Raw genomic sequence first — 16,055 nt, 5'->3', positions numbered from 1 at the left:
AGGGCACACACGTGATGACAATGAATTGACAATGAACCTAGATCCTCGTCAACCGCTGCGTTTCCGACACGTTCCTCGTGATTACCGTCTAACTATTCGGCTAACTATCCTCTTTTGGGGCGACGTACGCGCGAGGTCTCGTGTCGAGGAACATACGCGTTTTGTATAACCGTTGCGTAAACGTAAAATTATTCCAATTGATTTATTCCAGCGGAAAAACACGCCGTTTCTTCGATACATTGCGGCAGAATGGTAATGGTTAGTGGATTATTGCGAGGATCTGCAACCAATTCATCGAAACAATTGTATAAGTATTTAATGCGAGAATGCCGCAAGCTTCCTCGGGGTGCGCAGGAATATTATAAACACTCAGTCAAACAAGTTAGTATAAATTTTCCGCACTTGTTTTCTTATCATTTACCCAATATAAAAAAACTCCTATAACTATCAGGTATAACCTGAAATTGGAACTCAATATCAACAGGCTTTTTATTTACAGAGCTTCAAGCAACACGCAAATGAACCAGACGCTGAACGGGTCAAAGAAATCATAGAGAAAGCTTACGCAGACTCAAAATGGATTATGAACAAGGTAGAATTGACTGTAGCTGCCATTACAGACATTGCTGTATTTTATTAGATTTCACTTACCTCTTTAAGAGTGTTATCATTTTTATTTTTCAGTATACCAAGGATTCTGGACAAGCCTAAAGTGACGTTGAAAACTAATTTCATCCATCCACTTTGCCCCTTGTTTATAATAGCGAGCCAACAATCTTGATAGGAGTAGAAAGATGAATTGTGAATCAGTAGTTTCTCACGGCAATGTTGATACCTGCGAGTTCTGGAAGGCAGCAAAAATATGGCTCGACAATGCTCATGTCGTGAATCGCAGAATATTGACAGCCAAAAAATTACTTTTTCTCCAGTTAAATGCCGACATTGAATCTATGTGTTCATCTGAATGGTTCGAGAAACTGGCGAGTGTTGCACAACTGTACAAGAATTGTCCAGCCCCTAGCAAAACAGATCATTCACTAGCATTGGAGTTGGAGGCATCGTGCAGTGAATTCTTGAGTGATGGACTTGATGATCCCTTAAACAATGGATCGTATGTATGCCTTCAAAAATTACTTCCTCGTAACCCAGAGAAATTTTCCCATACACTAAATTTGGCAATCATTGACAAAGCAAATGGAAGAATCACCTTTTTTTCTCATTCCATTGAGGAGTCTAAGCAATCTTTGGGACCCAAATGGTCCTACAGGTTAGAACACGATGCAGTACTTTGTAAACTTTCACTGTATGTTGATGGGAATGAAAACGTCTGCAAAGATTCAAGCTTTAAGTGGCTGAAGGACCAATTTTTTCCACGTTTTGTCAAGTGGGCAAACTCCGATAGCCCTGGTAGTAGTCTGATATCAGGCTCCTTGAATTTAATTTCTGCTGAGAAATATGCAATTTTGTACAACAAGTTAAAATTAAAATATGGCACTGCAATGGTTAAAATCTGGCCCGAAAATACTGATTCTGCAAAGTTTGTCTACGAAGATGTCGCCATCGCAACTTATCTTTTGCTCATATGGGAGATGGAAAGAACGAGGAGAAATGTTCAGGAGAAGCAATCGTTTGTTGATCTTGGTTGCGGCAATGGTTTGTTGGTACATATATTGGCCAGCGAAGGGCATCCAGGGCTCGGTATCGACCTACGAAAGAGGGGAATTTGGGATTTATATCCTAAAAGTACTCGCTTGGAGGTATATTGACATTTATTTGCACAAAACTTGAGTCAGAGCCTAACAAAGTATTTTTCAGGTACGCACAATAGTACCTTCGGCATCAAGTCTTTTTCCTGAAACCGATTGGCTGATAGGAAATCATTCAGATGAATTGACTCCATGGATACCTGTCATAGCTGCACGGAGTTCTCATCAGTGTCAATTCTTTCTTCTACCTTGCTGTGCCTACGAGTTTAATGGACGAAAATACCAGCGAGATAACGCAGCTAAGAGTCAATACTTCGAATACATGAATTATATAAAAAATGTTTGTGAGGAATGTGGTTTCAAAACTGACATGGATAAACTAAGAATTCCATCCACAAAGAGAATTTGTCTAATTGGTAGGGACAGGATATATACTAAGGATAGAACAGATGTACAAGAAGCTGCTATTCGGGAATTAATCGATGCCAGGTCAAACGGTAGAAAAGATAACATAACGGATTCTTCTGATCCATCTGATCAAAATTTGTGGTCAGCAGGTTTTAAGCCTAGAGAAAATGTAGAACGAGTAAGAAATTGCACTAAGATTAACAAAGGAATAATTTCTGACATAGTTAACTTAGTAGCGGAACGACTGTTGTGCAAAGTTCGGATGATAGATATACAATCGTCAAACGAAAAATGGAATGCTGGGGGTCAGATAGAATTAAGCGAAGTTGCGCAACTGTTGTCTCAAGAAGCGTTGAAAGAAATGAAGAGTGAATGCGGAGGCGTACAAACGTTATTGAAAAATAATAGTGATATATTTCAAGTGATACAGGGAAAGGTTCAGTTTCGAGTACCTGGAACATGTACAGATGTAACGCGGAAAAAAAATAAGCGAAACAATTCTAAATTTGCAAAGAAGACAAAGCCTTGTTGGTTTCACTTGAATCACCCTAATGGATGCCCGCTTAATGAGGAGATATGTTATTACAAACACTGACTGGAAATAAACAGAACCAATGTATGTGTTTTCTTACTTATTAACATGAAAAATATCACAAGTAAATTAGGTATTATATGCTGGTGAGTTGATGTACCGACTTTTCAATATCCCGATTCCTGGCAACAGTTTTAGATTTTACCGAATTTTTCAGTCGATTCAAAATTTTAGAAGTCACGAGAATCCATATCTGCTCTGCAATTTTTAGATCCATGAAAAACAATAACGGTATGAAGAAAGGTAAAAAACTTGACTGACCTGTGAAGATATTTATTTATTATCTTGACAGTGTTTTTTCAATTTTATACAAGTACACACTTAAAGGTGTTTATATGATGCCGATTTTGTTAGCAACATCAAGAGCATCGTAGTCACGAGCCAATCGAACGTACGCCTTCTTCTTGCCATCTGGCCTGATTAAAGTGTTCACTTTGGCTACGTCAATGTCGTAGAGTTTCTTGACAGACGCCTTGATGTGATATTTATTGGCGCGCGTGTGGACAATGAAGACCAAGGTATTGTTGTCCTCAATTTTCTTCATCGCAGCCTCAGTCGTTAACGGAAACTTGATAATGTTGAAAGCATCCATGCTGAAAATGAATACATCATTGAATACCATGCTTAATTTGTAAATTGACCGATCTCTTACAATAACATTGCTCAGAATTGTGTTTTTTTTTTTCTATTTCATGAATATCAAAGAGATTCCCACACGAAAAATCATCATCAAAAGGCTGAGACAAATTGCTGGAGAAAAAGTAAAGCACTTACCGGTTTCTGTTGGGCACAGATTTGCGTGGATACTTGGGATTTCTCGGCGGCCTGAATGTTTTTGGCCGATGAAAGTGCACCGATGTGCGAATCTTTCGAACACGGGAACCGTGTACACCCTTCAAGATCTAAGAAGAGAAAAAATTAAGATCAATGATACTGCATAACGAACTGAAACACTATTATAAAAGTTAAGTAAGCGTTTAATCAGTTCTGTGTATAAAATTTTGTTTTCATGCATTCTCAAAGAGATTCCCACACATGAATCATCACGTATTATAATCATAAACAAAGTTTAGACTATGCTGATAGACATCATCATCGATGAAACGGAACGATTCGTTCACACATTCTAATTCCACATATCTTACCTTCTTTTGGGCCTTAAGAGCCTTCTGCACTGGCTTGGAAGGAGCCTTCCCACCTTTGGGAGTCTTTTTTGAAGCATTCTTCTTCGGCTTCGCGATAGCTGGCTTGGATGCTGCGGGTTTAGCAACAGGCTTAGCAGCAGCTTTGGCAGGAGGCTTAGCACTCGCTGGCTTCTTCGCAGCAGGTTTGGCTGCTGGCTTAGTAACCTTTGATGTCGAAGCAGCCGCAGCTGGCTTCTTTTCCGTCTTCTTCTCTGCCTTCTTCTCGGCAGGCTTGCCTGGAAAATTTGCAAATATATTAGATATACCTTGTTTTCAGGATATAATATCGGACGATTTGAGTTCGTATAATGTTGGCAAGGAGATGGTGGATATTGTCTCTAATGTGATCAGTAAATGACGTATGATTTGAGGGTTAGGAAGTACCGCCTCATGACGCCTAAGCACGATAGTCTGTGATCTTGATTTTTGGGTCGAACTGATATTGAACAAGAGTCGCGTTGACCGGATTTTTCTTTTAACTAAACTACGTAAACAACACCTCAAGAATTACCATGTGGCTGGAAACGAACGACCGCGTGGAGGAATATTTGTCAGTATATCTTTCGCGTTCGATTTTATCGTATTTAAACATCTACCGATGCGCATTTGTATCTGAGAAAAAATTCTTTTCAAAACCGTCGCATAGTCCATTCGCAACGCATACGTTATTAACCATAAATAAGGTAAATTCTTACTTGGTTTTTCCGTGGGCTTCGGTTTCGGAGCCATTTTGATGAAAAGAACAAGAACACCGAACGGAAGAGACGGCGCTGATTGTCGCTTTCTAAACTCTCTGAAATGCTTCGACTGCAAGAGTTGTTGACTGGTTGAAATGCACTACTGACGTAAAAAATTGTGATAACTTGATAAATTACGTTTTATGTCCAGGGTTGATTAGGAAATTTATTTATTACGCCAATTTATTCTCACTACTTTCACATTTGAACAGGTGCGATGCATTTGATGTGGAATTTTCGCGCGCTACTTGGCTAGTCAAAAACATTCGCCAATCAGATGTTACACAATACAAAGGATGAGCATCAATGGCTGGTTAATCAATTATCAATTTTGATCAATTAGTATTGTTCGGACGTAAATTACTTTGGATTTTTATGTACTAATGATCAACGTCATGGCAGCAGTGACAAGAATATCTAAATTGCATACGATTCAAGCCACAGCCAATCATACTGCTACATTGATTTTTTTTCACGGTTCAGGTAATAATTATCTCAAAGCCGGAATACGATCCAAATTGTCTAACCTCAAATCTGATTAAGCTGAATCATTACCTGCGTACCGCGAATTGCTTTCCTAATATTGTACTCTATCGATCCACTTACAACTAGGGCTGAAATATTTTCATGAGATTCCTAGCTATGCTTAGTATTACTTGTTATTTTACAGCATGAATGTATTTCCTTCCAGGAGATACGGGAAACAATGTGAAGGATTGGATAAAGCTTTTAAATAAAGAGGAACTCAAATTTCCTCATATTAAGATCGTCTATCCTACTGCACCACTTCAGCCGTACACCCCCAATAACGGAGAGGTGATAGCTTGATCTAGATCAACGACACTTCTTTTCAAAGCATCGTTTAACACTACTTCCGTTTTCAGCCAAGCAATGTTTGGTTCGATCGTTCGGCAATATCAAAGTCTGCCCCGGAACTACAGGCTTCGATCGATTCTATGTGCTCCGAAGTGTCGGGAATAGTGGAGAAAGAAATTGCTTGCGGAATACCCGTAAACAGAATAGTTCTCGGTGGCTTTTCAATGGGAGGAGCTTTGTCGCTACATATGGCTTACAGGCACAGGACATCGGTTGCTGGGTGCTGTGCCATGTCATCTTTTTTAAATGACAACTCTTTAGTTTATGAAGTATGAAAGTAATTACTGCGAGAATAAGTTACTCAGTTATTTATAATCTCTGGTATATCCTACGCTCTTTTACTGTCGCCAAATCGTTCAATAACTTCAATTTAATCTTTTACAGGCTTTGAAGACTGCCACTACTGGAAACACTCCGCCGGTTTTACAATTTCATGGTGTACGTGACGATTTAGTTCCTATTGAATGGGGCGAGGAAACATTCAAACTTCTTACAGAGTTAGGTGTAAAGGGGGAATTTGTACCATTAAAAAATGCGTATCATGAACTAACCAAACTTGAAGTTCAGAAGTTCAAAGAATGGTTGCTCAATGTTATTCCAGAAGAATCCTCCTAAAAATCTCATTATTTTACAAATAAACCTGAATCCGTCGACATAGTGGAAGAGAGTTTAAAGTAAGGTAAAAAAAATACTATAACTAGATGCAAATGTTAACAGAGAACTCAAAGTTTAATTCCCATCCGAAAATATTTTAATTTCGTCAATTACAGTTCATTTTATCTGTTTCAGACTCAAGGATCGTGATATTTTACATCAATACAAGGAAAAGCATTAACTTTCTTGCACCTCGCAATCTTATAGATAGGAAAAAATATAAACTTGCACCTTGAAGAGTATCACAATTTTTATAAATATTCGTCAAGTCCTTTCGTTTTCATTACTCATTTTGGTTTATGCATTTATGCATTTATACGATTGTACATAGAATTTTCTGTGAAATATTCTAGGAGGAGCAACAGCTGTGTACATAGTAGCTATAAATGATAGACAAAATAGGATTAAATCGGGTTTTCCAAACACAATACCAACCGTGTACAGCAATATATTACATGTCGTTTCAATAATCTGTCGTATTTTTCAATATCTTTAAACTGCGAAACAGTTGGCAAACTGTAGAAATGAGAATTTCAGTGTGAGTAAAGATATTACGAAAATCGCTCACGTTCACGTTATAAATTTATCGCGCCTCAGAGCGGCTGCTCGTTTAAATACAGCCAGTTGGTTTTCAACATTAAAATCACGTAGAGTATTCAACAGAGCTGTTCAAACTTGGCTTTGGTATAATATGGCATCTTGAATCAATCTGTTGCGCAATTTGTACAATGATAAATTTGACAAATCATCGGTGTATGTAATTACAAAACAATCCGCATCGCGAAAATGAAAATGACCGCATAACGACTGTTCTGATTACCAACACGGATAGGTGATATTAAAAAATACGTCGAAGTTGCATAAGAAAAAAAGAAGCCAATTGTTACCGAATGATAAACAAGTTATTTATTTATTTATTCAATTAAATTACTAATTAACTATACCCTCAACACGATGATTAATCGGGAGTTTGGCGCTCCTTTCTACATCGTCGAGGACAACAAAGGAAATCGACCCCTGCGCGAAGTGGTAAATAGGGATGGAAAATTACGGAGGGGGACGACGCCGGCGTCGAGACGTCTCGTCGACGAAACGAAGAGGAGAAACGACATCGGTTCATCGCCGAGGAAAAAGGAAAGGGACGGCGATCGACCAACGACGCCACCGCGAAACTACCACCATTCCAAAATACCGCGACGACGACGCAGTTGGACGTAGTCGCGACTCCAAACGGCTTGGTTCGTCAGTCGGTAGTCGGTGGTGGCTGCGGCCTGTGGTAGCTCTGGATTCCGGTCTTTGATTTCCGATCCCTTGGATCCCTCGTAAGAAAACATCCCCCATCAGCTCGGGAACCGAGCCTAAGACGCGGCTGTTTCCGGGTTGCGTCATGTAACAGGATCCCTTCCTCCGGGGAATTAGCCCTGATACCATGAAGGGGAAGCCTCCACCCCTAGAGGAGTAATATTCGAGTGTTTGTAGAGATAATCGAAGAGGTGAGTGATTTATATTCCTCATTTTCTCACTCCGCATGCTATTGCGCATTATTCGGCAAATTTTACTACCCATCAGACTCGAGGGTTTAGTTTTAACCCGAGGTGTTGTAAGCGTTGAAATTCAATTTTCTTTCATCGTAAACGTGTTAAAATATCATAATTTTTCCTTGTTCTCTTATTATCAGACATGTATGGATGTATAATGTTATACGTGATGAAAGTACTGCGCATGGACTTCGTTTAGCTGACATCTTAGATATTCCATATCGTCGTAACTCGTGTAAAAAGTTGCAGGACAGCTGATTGTCAAAAGGGTGCGAAGGGAAGAAATTGTGCTTTAATCATTTTTCAGACAATCTGCCTAATTTCAACGCCTTCTGTAAATCAAAGTACAACTGAAATTATGAGCGCGTTAAAACTAACACATAATCTTCGATCGCAAACTCGCCAGCTGTGTTTTCTGCATATATATATATATATATATATATGTATGTATATATATATTCTCTGCATATGTTTGTTTCTTATCTGTGAGCCTTTTTTACAGTGTGGTGTTATATATGTATAAACTATATGCAGGACATAGAGTTCGACGTAGTGTTATCAGTCATTAGGTCATAACACGAATTTTAAAAATTTTTTTTTATTTAAATCTGGATTACGAATTAGCTTGAAAAAGAGACAAAGAAAGGAAGAAAGATAGTTAGAATTTCAAAGTGTAGTGAATCGCGAGTGATAATCGTGAGGGTGAAAGGTCTGTTAAAGCAAAGGGATCATATTGACATTACTGGTACGATAAATTCTGATTACTAACAACATTTACAATTCTTACACGCATAGATTTTTCATTTCTCTCCGAAGAATATGATACGCGCCTGTTTGTATTATCGATTTATATGATTAAAGTGCGAATAACAATTTTCTACGGGTGAATTGCTAATTAACCCAGCTATGTATAATATGTGCATTCATTATTAATACTGATTTCTGCCTAGTTTGTGTTTTATGTTATTTTGCCTCGCTATAGATCGTAATATATTTATGATTCTGATCACGGACAAAAGTTCGGATGAATTATTACCTTTCTAACGCCCGGAAAATCTTAATGAATCAATAATAGAAACGCAGCAGCAACAGAATCACAATATGCGTCTGAATATCGATTGATCATTATGAAACCGTGTTAGGAACGACAGCTGTCGATTGTAATATTGTAAACAAACCGTATAACCCCACCAAGTCCGTATAATTTATTAACTAATCTATTATCGTGACTAAGTATGTGTTGACCTGAATTAGGAATTTCATAACTCTGAAAGTCTCAGTTCCCGCACCCTGAAGCGAAATATTCTGATTAATAGATAATAATAAATGTCACATAGTATATCACGAATAGGTATGTATATTAATTTTAAATTATTAACGGCATTCTAACCGTTCAGCGTTAACTCATGATATGTTTAGTTGTCAGGTTGATTTTTTCTTACAATTGTCACTTGAAACGACAACGAGACGATATAATCAATATTCTGCGGAACAATACCAGCGTTCACGAACGATAACGCGGTCGGTTTAAATTTCCACCATATTGAAGTTAGCTTTGACTGAAGAATATCTTTCAGTCAACGAAGTTGGTAACGTTATCGCGACGATTCATGCCGAAGAAAAACCGTTATTTCGCGATTTTGAAATTCAGTAAACCGTAATAAAACAAAACTCGCTCATATTTCAAAATCTTAATTCCATAAAAATTATTGTAAAATTAAGAAAATAGTGATTTATAACCCAATGTTTTGTTAGGATAACGTTGCTAACTTCAATCTCGTAAATTTCTAACAAATGTTGCTCCACTATAATTCCTTTTACGAATGATGATGAAGTTGGCGCATCGTTATCGTAACGATGCATATTTAGAAAAAATCTTTACTTGGAACATTTAGGAATCACATAGGAAATTTAGTAAACCATGAAAAAGAAAACGCGATTTATTCCCTGATATTTTGTTACATTAACGTTACTAACTTCAGCCTCATTTTTACGAAGCGTCCGTCGACTCTTCGCAGACTACAGATTATGCGGAATTTCTACATTAGTAGAATTAATTGGTAACCACCCACGCCATAATTCTCGCCCATTCTTGTCTTATGCGTAAAATAATTATTGTACTTATGTATCTACGTATGTACAACATAGCGTAATGAGACTTGCGATGTCCAGCAATTGCAAACATTTTAAGAAAGCCGATCAGATAATCGACTCACGTATCACAGTCGTCGACATCGGACACAATAGTCACTTTCACTCGTAATGTAATCTCTCCCTGCAGGCGTATAGTGAACGATCTAATGAAAAGCGAAGGAATCAAAATTAGCCCGAAGATTCGATCATGTTGAAGTTAGTAACGTTACCGGGTAACGATTCGCGCCGAGGAAAAATCATTATTTTCGAACTGTTTGAAATTCAGTAAACCGTAATATAACAAAACATACTCATGTTCTGCGATCGTAGTTCCTTCAATATATTCGTAAAGATGAGAAAATATTAGTCATTTTTTCCCAATTATTCATTATGATAACGTTACCAATAACTTCAACCTGCGTAAGATTCACTTATCGTTAGGCGTAGAATTACACGAAACGTGTATAGATATAGATTGAAACAAACGCACAATGCCCTACATTTGAATTTCACGTAACACGCGGTCCAAAGATAATGTTAATATTGTACTAATGCAGCTATTCCGAATTCTCGTCAGTATGTATACACGGTACAATGAATTTCATCATGGGGGCTGAATCAATGCCATAAGTAAATTTCATTAACCCCTCGTGTGTTCATAGGGATAGGTATATACATGGGTCTCATTGTTGGTTGGATTAGGTTCGTACACCATCGATGTGTTTTCGGCTTGTTCACACGTCAGACAATATTCGGAGCTAGTGACGAGCAGTCTATTTTTATCCTCCATTTCAATTTTCGTATTCCAGGTTCCGTGTTATTCGATCAAATTTTCGAAACGTACCACGATTCCGCTTTGCGAAAATAAGTGCGCAAGTTTAGTTTATCAGCAACACTGGCACATAGCCATTTGGCGCTTTTGATACTTGTTCATTGTACCCACGTGTGTCTATACGGTGCTACATTTGAACCGCATTGCGGTTTGAGATCAGGGGTCAAGGTGAAATTCGATCACGCCGTTACGAGAATTTTGCTTTAAACAAAAAAAAAAAACAACTACGGACGTCCGTATGTGGAACATAATTATTACACATGTGCGATGGTATTTCAGCGGTCTGCAGGAGGGTGCCAATAATTGTCAGACGTCACGTGATCAGTCCAAAGAGGTTACGGTAAACAAATGACGTTCGAAAGTGTCCTTCGCGACCACGAACACATTGAACCAATCGCATTTTGTTATTTTAAATTTAATGCGTTACGAAATGTGAATAATCCTCATTGAATTCTGGTGCATGAAACTGACATCAAATACGTGACAATTTATACTGCAGTATCGAAGTGCATACCCGGAGGTTTCATTGAGAGTTAACGATGCAAATGACGTTTCGCCGGCAAACGGATGAATTGTAACTTCGGTTGCCTATTTTCCGGCGAAGCATCGTCCGCATCGTTAACTCTCAAGGAATCCTCCCGGTGTTTACTTCAGAACGAGGAAACGAACAGAAAGCTAAAATGTCTCTTTCGAATTTCAGGTGAGATGAGCAGCAGCAGCGGTGGCGGAGGATTCGGCGTCGGCGTCGGAGTTGCGGGAGGTCCGGGTCTCGCCGCCGCTCAGCAGGGTCAGGGCGTCGCGGCGTTGTTGGTCATGCTGGCCGTTCTTTGCTTCATATTTGCCTACTGCTGTTGGGGCGCTCCGTTTTGCAGGTCTTTGTGCAAAAAGCACTGCTGCTGTCGCCTCGAGGATCCGGAACCGGATCCACGGTTTGGTAGCACGGATCAAGCCATGGTCGCCACGCCGACGATCATCCTCCTTCCACACGGTAGAATGCTGGTCGTTGATGGGACTGTTTTTACGCAGTTCCAAGCCGACACCACGGGTAATTTATATTTTATAAGCTTGCGGAGGCAAAAATAGAACGAAGTAAATATTTTTTCCAACGGTCTTTCGAAGGCTTGGATCTCGTTGAGCTCGGGGAGAGCGTTATTCGAGCTCAGCGGAATCCCAGGAGTTTGAACCGGCACCAACTCAGGAGCAGCCAGGGCAGTGTAATGGAGATGGATGCCGAAACGCCGAGCAAGGAGAGCCTCGGTTCTTTGGGAGGCTGCTTCGCTCCGCCTACCTACGAGAGTATATACGGAAAGGACGAAGGAGATATGCCACCGTCCTACTCGGACATACTCTTGCATAGGTGGGATGGTGTATACGTGGTTAGATTAATTTTTCTCGTATCAACTGGAGGAAGTCGTTTTTTAAACGTATTATGCAATATTTCAGGTTCGGGAACCTCCCCTACGAGTTGGACGTGCAAGAGTTTGCTCAGGACGGGAAAGAAGAAATCGAAATGCAGACGCTGGAAACGCGGCCGCGTGTTATTGAGAACCCAGCGAACGTGCAGGGGAATAATTTTTATTACGGTGGTATTGGCAGTTTTTCCACGCCGAATTTTCCACAGCAAAATGTTACTAGAAATCCAACTTTGACGGATAATCCACTGGACGAGTATTACGCCGACGTTAATTTGGACGCCTATACAATATCCACTGGCATGATCGGGTCTCACGGTTACGACCGCGAGGTCGAAGGTAATTACGTACTTCGTAACGAAGGTAGCAACGAAAGTTTTCGTAACATTGTTCACAACGAAACTGAGATACAAATTAGTGATCGTCAGTTAGACGTTAGCAGCTTAAGTTATGTTAACGAAAACTTGGGCAACAACTCTGCCGGAGTCGCGGAATCATCGAGAAATCGTTACTCTTCGCCGAGTAGCGATGCGAGATACGACCATAGACCGGTTTTTTCGGAACCTGGTTCCTCCGACGAGGGAGAGCCTGCAGGAGACTTTGGTACACTACCTGATATTCGAGAGAGCAGAGTGTGAGCGAAGAAGAAAAAAAAAGATGAACAATCGATATTATTGCATTGAATTTAATATTTATTATGAGATTATATAACCCATATTGATTATCATATTACCGAAAGAGAGCGCAAAAACATCCAAAATGCCCGTTGCATTTCATCGTACAAGGGCGAGAGTGGACTTGATGAACGCCGAAAGTTTGTTCGGAGGTACAAGGTACCTGATATTTTTCTTTCGTAGACTGAATCGATTGTACTTTTCTCCTTTTATCTTACTTTCCGCACACATCATCGCTGGAAACCGCACATTACGTATGGATTTGAACAGCATTTGTTGATTGTGTGCAAACTGCAATACTGCAAACATCATAGCTGTTCTGTATACCGAATTGCATACTCGTTAGGCTGTGTCGTGCTTTGTTTCTGGGTCAGGCACATGAATCCATATAATCACATAGGTATGTATGCATGAATACAGTAGAGTATAAATTGCGAACATATTGTGAACGCAGAGGTGGTCGATAGTACTCGCAGAATAACTTCATTTCCATGAGAGAGTGATGGTAGCTACAACAATATTGTGAAATATACAAAAATATATTTTGGTATTTCATTAAGCGACAGTCCATAACATAATATATAGGTATACGCATTTGGATACACTTAGAAATAATAGGTACACACATAAATTCATCCACATAATGATATTTGTAGATACTCAGGAGTTGTTCCTGGTTGACCATCATTCAATTAATAGGAAACAGCTTCGTAGAATGAAAACCGTGTGCATTTCGAAATCCGAGAGTTAAAATCTGTACAGTTATTGCTCTTCGTTTTAGCTGATGAGAGAAGAATGATACATGCATGAATGTAATTATACATTTACAAGCATCTGTATGATCAGTTTTGCGCGATTGATGATGAATGACTCGAGGTCTGAAAAGATTGTCGTATAGGCATTTCTGTTTGGAAAATGTATCATGCTCGTGTTTCACTTCGGTGAAGATGTGGCTGAACTTATTGATCCTATTCCACGAATCAAATAATCTTTCGGTCGAACAGTTGATTAGTCGGGGCTGAATGGTTGATTTTACGTCATTTCAAGTTTCGAAGTCATGAAAGTATGAGAATGGGCAACTCGTGCAATCGAATGGTCTGTTACCAGAAAAGTAAATATACCCGATTCAAGCGTAATCTGAGAAATGTAACGATTTTAATGTTCATCATGATGTTACAATTATTAAGACGAGAATAAAATAATTATGTATATTAAATATTTAATATCTAGCTGTACTATATTATACATACACACAATAAAATCAAACTGCAAACGTTTGTACAAATAGTGATAGTATACCTTGTATAGAATTGGTGTACATTTCTTTTCAATATTGAGTGGTCTTTTTTTTTGTAAATATATTTTCATCTTTGTAAATACTCGAATTACTGGTTGACGAAGGAAATTCTATTTCATCATTGTACACTGTTCCTGCGACGTCAAGATTTTGATTAGTATTATTTATTAGAATTTGATACGAGCCTTGGTGTTCTTCAGTAACTGTTCACAATTTAGGAGACTTAATCATCGCTGTCCATTTCTTCGGGGGCGGACGAATCTGCTTCGTCGTGCTCTGCATTTTTGTCCCAATCTTTCAACTTCGCTCCCATCATGAAATCATCCCTCAGCACATTCCAAGTTTTGTCCTCATCACCCTTTAACAAACGTGAAAAGAAATATCTTAGAATTCGGTACACAGGCGATTTGGCTGACGTAATTCAGACAAATACATCGACATTTGAAAACAGGTTACCTTTTCCATTTGCATGTCGTTTTGGTTTTCAGTTTTAACTGGACCGTCAACGGAGATGCTCTTAGTTCCACCCATAAGAACATCTAAGAATGCCCGTTTGTCAATATTTTTCAAAACCATTTCACGTTTCCTTTCCAGTGGTCCGGCTTCTTCCAAACGTTTCTCGATATCCTTTTGCTGTTGGCGTACAGCGTTGAATAATTGTACTACACCTCTGAAACAGACAGTAAAACTTTGTAGCGCTACTTTCAAGTAGAACATAAAGTTGTTCAACCGCTAAAAAACCTACTTTGTCGCTATTTTCTGTAATGTTTTTTCTCGGTCCCTATCAAGGGGCGTAGGTTTTACCCTAATTCCAAGATCTACCTCTCTTCTTTTCCTCATACCATGTTCCGCCTCTTTTTCTCTCTTATCTTGGCTTGTCTTCAATTTTTTTGATGGTTCTTCTGTAACAGTCTCCTCATTTCCATCGACTTCAAAACCAGGGCTGACTATTTTTGATTTCGGTACTACGTCGCACAATTTTTTCGCCTTTGACAAAACTATGCTTGTCTTGCGCTTGGGCTTTTTTGTTCGTAATATCTTCTTCATCGCGTCTGCCCACCCGGGGTTTCCTTTGGATTTGTCATCATCGCTATTAGAATTTGGTGCGGTCGAATCATCCTCTTCTTCCGCAGAGCCTGATTCCACCTCATCACTCCCCGATGCATCTTCTATGTCACCTTCATCCGCACTCTCGACCATATTTTCCTCAGTTTCCCGACCCGAGTCAACATCCCCATCATCCGACGACTCAGCCCTGTCGTTAGCGAATTGTATTTCAACTAGAATAAACAGAAAATTGCTATTAGGCCAGACGTTTAGAAAGATAAAATGTTGTACTCCAACCATTTCATTGAGTTTGATGTATAATTCGAAGCAGTTTGCATTGTGTACATAAAATATTTATAACCTAAAAACATGCTTGTTTTTATTGATACGATTTGAGCGAACGGTTGACGATAAGAACCTTACCTTTTGGTTTTTTAGGCGACCTATTCATTCTTTCGACCGTTTCTAACGCTATCATCGTTTTAATGATGTAGACCTAATTCTCAAATTTAATCGTACGCCACTCACGCGCGCACCGACGCCTGTCTTAACCTCAGTCTGTTTTAACCACGTGAAGTTGACAATCGCTATCGACCATTTTCGATATGTGCTCAAAATGTGTATTTCGCGTAGTTCGAATGAAATTTATGACGAGTGATGTTACGAAGATGTATCCAGTAAAATGACGGTTGTACACTATGTTTGTTTCACTATTTGATGATCGGATGTATTTTTCCTGATTTTCAGATTGGGTATATTAAGGCAAGGCATATGTTTTACGTAAATAACAAATAATTTCATCTCAATAATGTTAATAATAAAGTGCGGTGTATTAGGTTATTTTTAAAAAAAATTATTTTCACCTCAATATGCTGCTCAATGCACTATAAATGATATATTATTTCAAATATTTGCAAGAATCTTACAAGGGACAATTAATGCTCGCTGTAAAGTTTTCTTGTGCT

General features: G+C 39.0%; 5 protein-coding genes and 1 long non-coding RNA gene across 7 annotated transcripts; 3 read left to right on the top strand and 3 right to left on the bottom strand.

The window, feature by feature from the left end:
* Positions 1 to 125: 125 nt before the first annotated feature.
* On the top strand, positions 126 to 2,801 carry LOC124302075 (probable tRNA (uracil-O(2)-)-methyltransferase). Its single transcript, XM_046757857.1, has 4 exons — positions 126 to 381; positions 500 to 592; positions 685 to 1,757; positions 1,816 to 2,801. The coding sequence occupies exons 3-4, from the start codon at positions 795 to 797 to the stop codon at positions 2,707 to 2,709; spliced, it is 1,857 nt and encodes a 618-aa protein (XP_046613813.1). The 5' UTR covers positions 126 to 381; positions 500 to 592; positions 685 to 794; the 3' UTR covers positions 2,710 to 2,801.
* A 162-nt stretch (positions 2,802 to 2,963) lies between these two features.
* LOC124302087 (60S ribosomal protein L23a) lies at positions 2,964 to 10,633 on the bottom strand. The gene is made up of 5 exons (XM_046757871.1): positions 10,564 to 10,633; positions 4,586 to 4,654; positions 3,852 to 4,126; positions 3,481 to 3,608; positions 2,964 to 3,299 (listed from the first exon to the last, which is right to left on the bottom strand). The coding sequence occupies exons 1-5, from the start codon at positions 10,616 to 10,618 to the stop codon at positions 3,038 to 3,040; spliced, it is 789 nt and encodes a 262-aa protein (XP_046613827.1). The 5' UTR covers positions 10,619 to 10,633; the 3' UTR covers positions 2,964 to 3,037.
* On the top strand, positions 4,907 to 6,627 carry LOC124302090 (lysophospholipase-like protein 1). Of its 2 annotated transcripts, none has more exons than XM_046757876.1 (5): positions 4,907 to 5,110; positions 5,319 to 5,443; positions 5,512 to 5,772; positions 5,888 to 6,177; positions 6,293 to 6,627. In XM_046757876.1, the coding sequence occupies exons 1-4, from the start codon at positions 5,011 to 5,013 to the stop codon at positions 6,116 to 6,118; spliced, it is 717 nt and encodes a 238-aa protein (XP_046613832.1). In that variant the 5' UTR covers positions 4,907 to 5,010; the 3' UTR covers positions 6,119 to 6,177; positions 6,293 to 6,627. The 2 variants fall into 2 exon arrangements, with proteins under 2 accessions (XP_046613832.1, XP_046613833.1); XM_046757877.1 differs by having other exon boundaries at positions 5,298 to 5,443.
* LOC124302093 (uncharacterized) lies at positions 6,462 to 8,872 on the bottom strand. The gene is made up of 2 exons (XR_006907633.1): positions 8,732 to 8,872; positions 6,462 to 8,027 (listed from the first exon to the last, which is right to left on the bottom strand). It is a non-coding gene; the product is annotated as an uncharacterized LOC124302093 (long non-coding RNA).
* LOC124302079 (uncharacterized) lies at positions 6,771 to 14,023 on the top strand. Its single transcript, XM_046757860.1, has 4 exons — positions 6,771 to 7,650; positions 11,361 to 11,705; positions 11,780 to 12,017; positions 12,104 to 14,023. Exons 2-4 carry the CDS (start codon positions 11,366 to 11,368, stop codon positions 12,708 to 12,710), a joined length of 1,185 nt encoding a protein of 394 aa, XP_046613816.1. The 5' UTR covers positions 6,771 to 7,650; positions 11,361 to 11,365; the 3' UTR covers positions 12,711 to 14,023.
* LOC124302084 (RRP15-like protein) lies at positions 12,931 to 15,765 on the bottom strand. The gene is made up of 4 exons (XM_046757869.1): positions 15,514 to 15,765; positions 14,789 to 15,323; positions 14,500 to 14,713; positions 12,931 to 14,401 (listed from the first exon to the last, which is right to left on the bottom strand). Exons 1-4 carry the CDS (start codon positions 15,566 to 15,568, stop codon positions 14,267 to 14,269), a joined length of 939 nt encoding a protein of 312 aa, XP_046613825.1. The 5' UTR covers positions 15,569 to 15,765; the 3' UTR covers positions 12,931 to 14,266.
* Between the last annotated feature and the right edge of the window lie 290 nt (positions 15,766 to 16,055).

Source organism: Neodiprion virginianus, chromosome 4 (genome assembly GCF_021901495.1).
Source record: "Neodiprion virginianus isolate iyNeoVirg1 chromosome 4, iyNeoVirg1.1, whole genome shotgun sequence".
Classification (NCBI taxonomy): domain Eukaryota; kingdom Metazoa; phylum Arthropoda; class Insecta; order Hymenoptera; family Diprionidae; genus Neodiprion; species Neodiprion virginianus.
This window is presented reverse-complemented; position numbering and strand designations above follow the sequence as displayed.

Coding starts and splice junctions, on each gene's coding strand:
- LOC124302075 (XM_046757857.1), top strand. CDS start 795: ATGAATTGTGAATCAGTAGTTTCTCACGGCAATGTTGATACCTGCGAG. Junction 1,758..1,815: donor CTAAAAGTACTCGCTTGGAG/GTATATTGACAT, acceptor AGTATTTTTCAG/GTACGCACAATAGTACCTTC.
- LOC124302090 (XM_046757876.1), top strand. CDS start 5,011: ATGATCAACGTCATGGCAGCAGTGACAAGAATATCTAAATTGCATACG. Junction 5,111..5,318: donor GATTTTTTTTCACGGTTCAG/GTAATAATTATC, acceptor ATTTCCTTCCAG/GAGATACGGGAAACAATGTG. Junction 5,444..5,511: donor ACACCCCCAATAACGGAGAG/GTGATAGCTTGA, acceptor TTCCGTTTTCAG/CCAAGCAATGTTTGGTTCGA.
- LOC124302087 (XM_046757871.1), bottom strand. CDS start 10,618: ATGGAGGATAAAAATAGACTGCTCGTCACTAGCTCCGAATATTGTCTG. Junction 3,609..3,851: donor CTCTTAAGGCCCAAAAGAAG/GTAAGATATGTG, acceptor TTCTCTTCTTAG/ATCTTGAAGGGTGTACACGG. Junction 3,300..3,480: donor TCTGTGCCCAACAGAAACCG/GTAAGTGCTTTA, acceptor ATTCATTTTCAG/CATGGATGCTTTCAACATTA.
- LOC124302079 (XM_046757860.1), top strand. CDS start 11,366: ATGAGCAGCAGCAGCGGTGGCGGAGGATTCGGCGTCGGCGTCGGAGTT. Junction 11,706..11,779: donor GTTCCAAGCCGACACCACGG/GTAATTTATATT, acceptor GGTCTTTCGAAG/GCTTGGATCTCGTTGAGCTC. Junction 12,018..12,103: donor TCGGACATACTCTTGCATAG/GTGGGATGGTGT, acceptor GCAATATTTCAG/GTTCGGGAACCTCCCCTACG.
- LOC124302084 (XM_046757869.1), bottom strand. CDS start 15,568: ATGATAGCGTTAGAAACGGTCGAAAGAATGAATAGGTCGCCTAAAAAA. Junction 15,324..15,513: donor GTCGCCTAAAAAACCAAAAG/GTAAGGTTCTTA, acceptor TGTTTATTCTAG/TTGAAATACAATTCGCTAAC. Junction 14,714..14,788: donor TTACAGAAAATAGCGACAAA/GTAGGTTTTTTA, acceptor TGTCTGTTTCAG/AGGTGTAGTACAATTATTCA.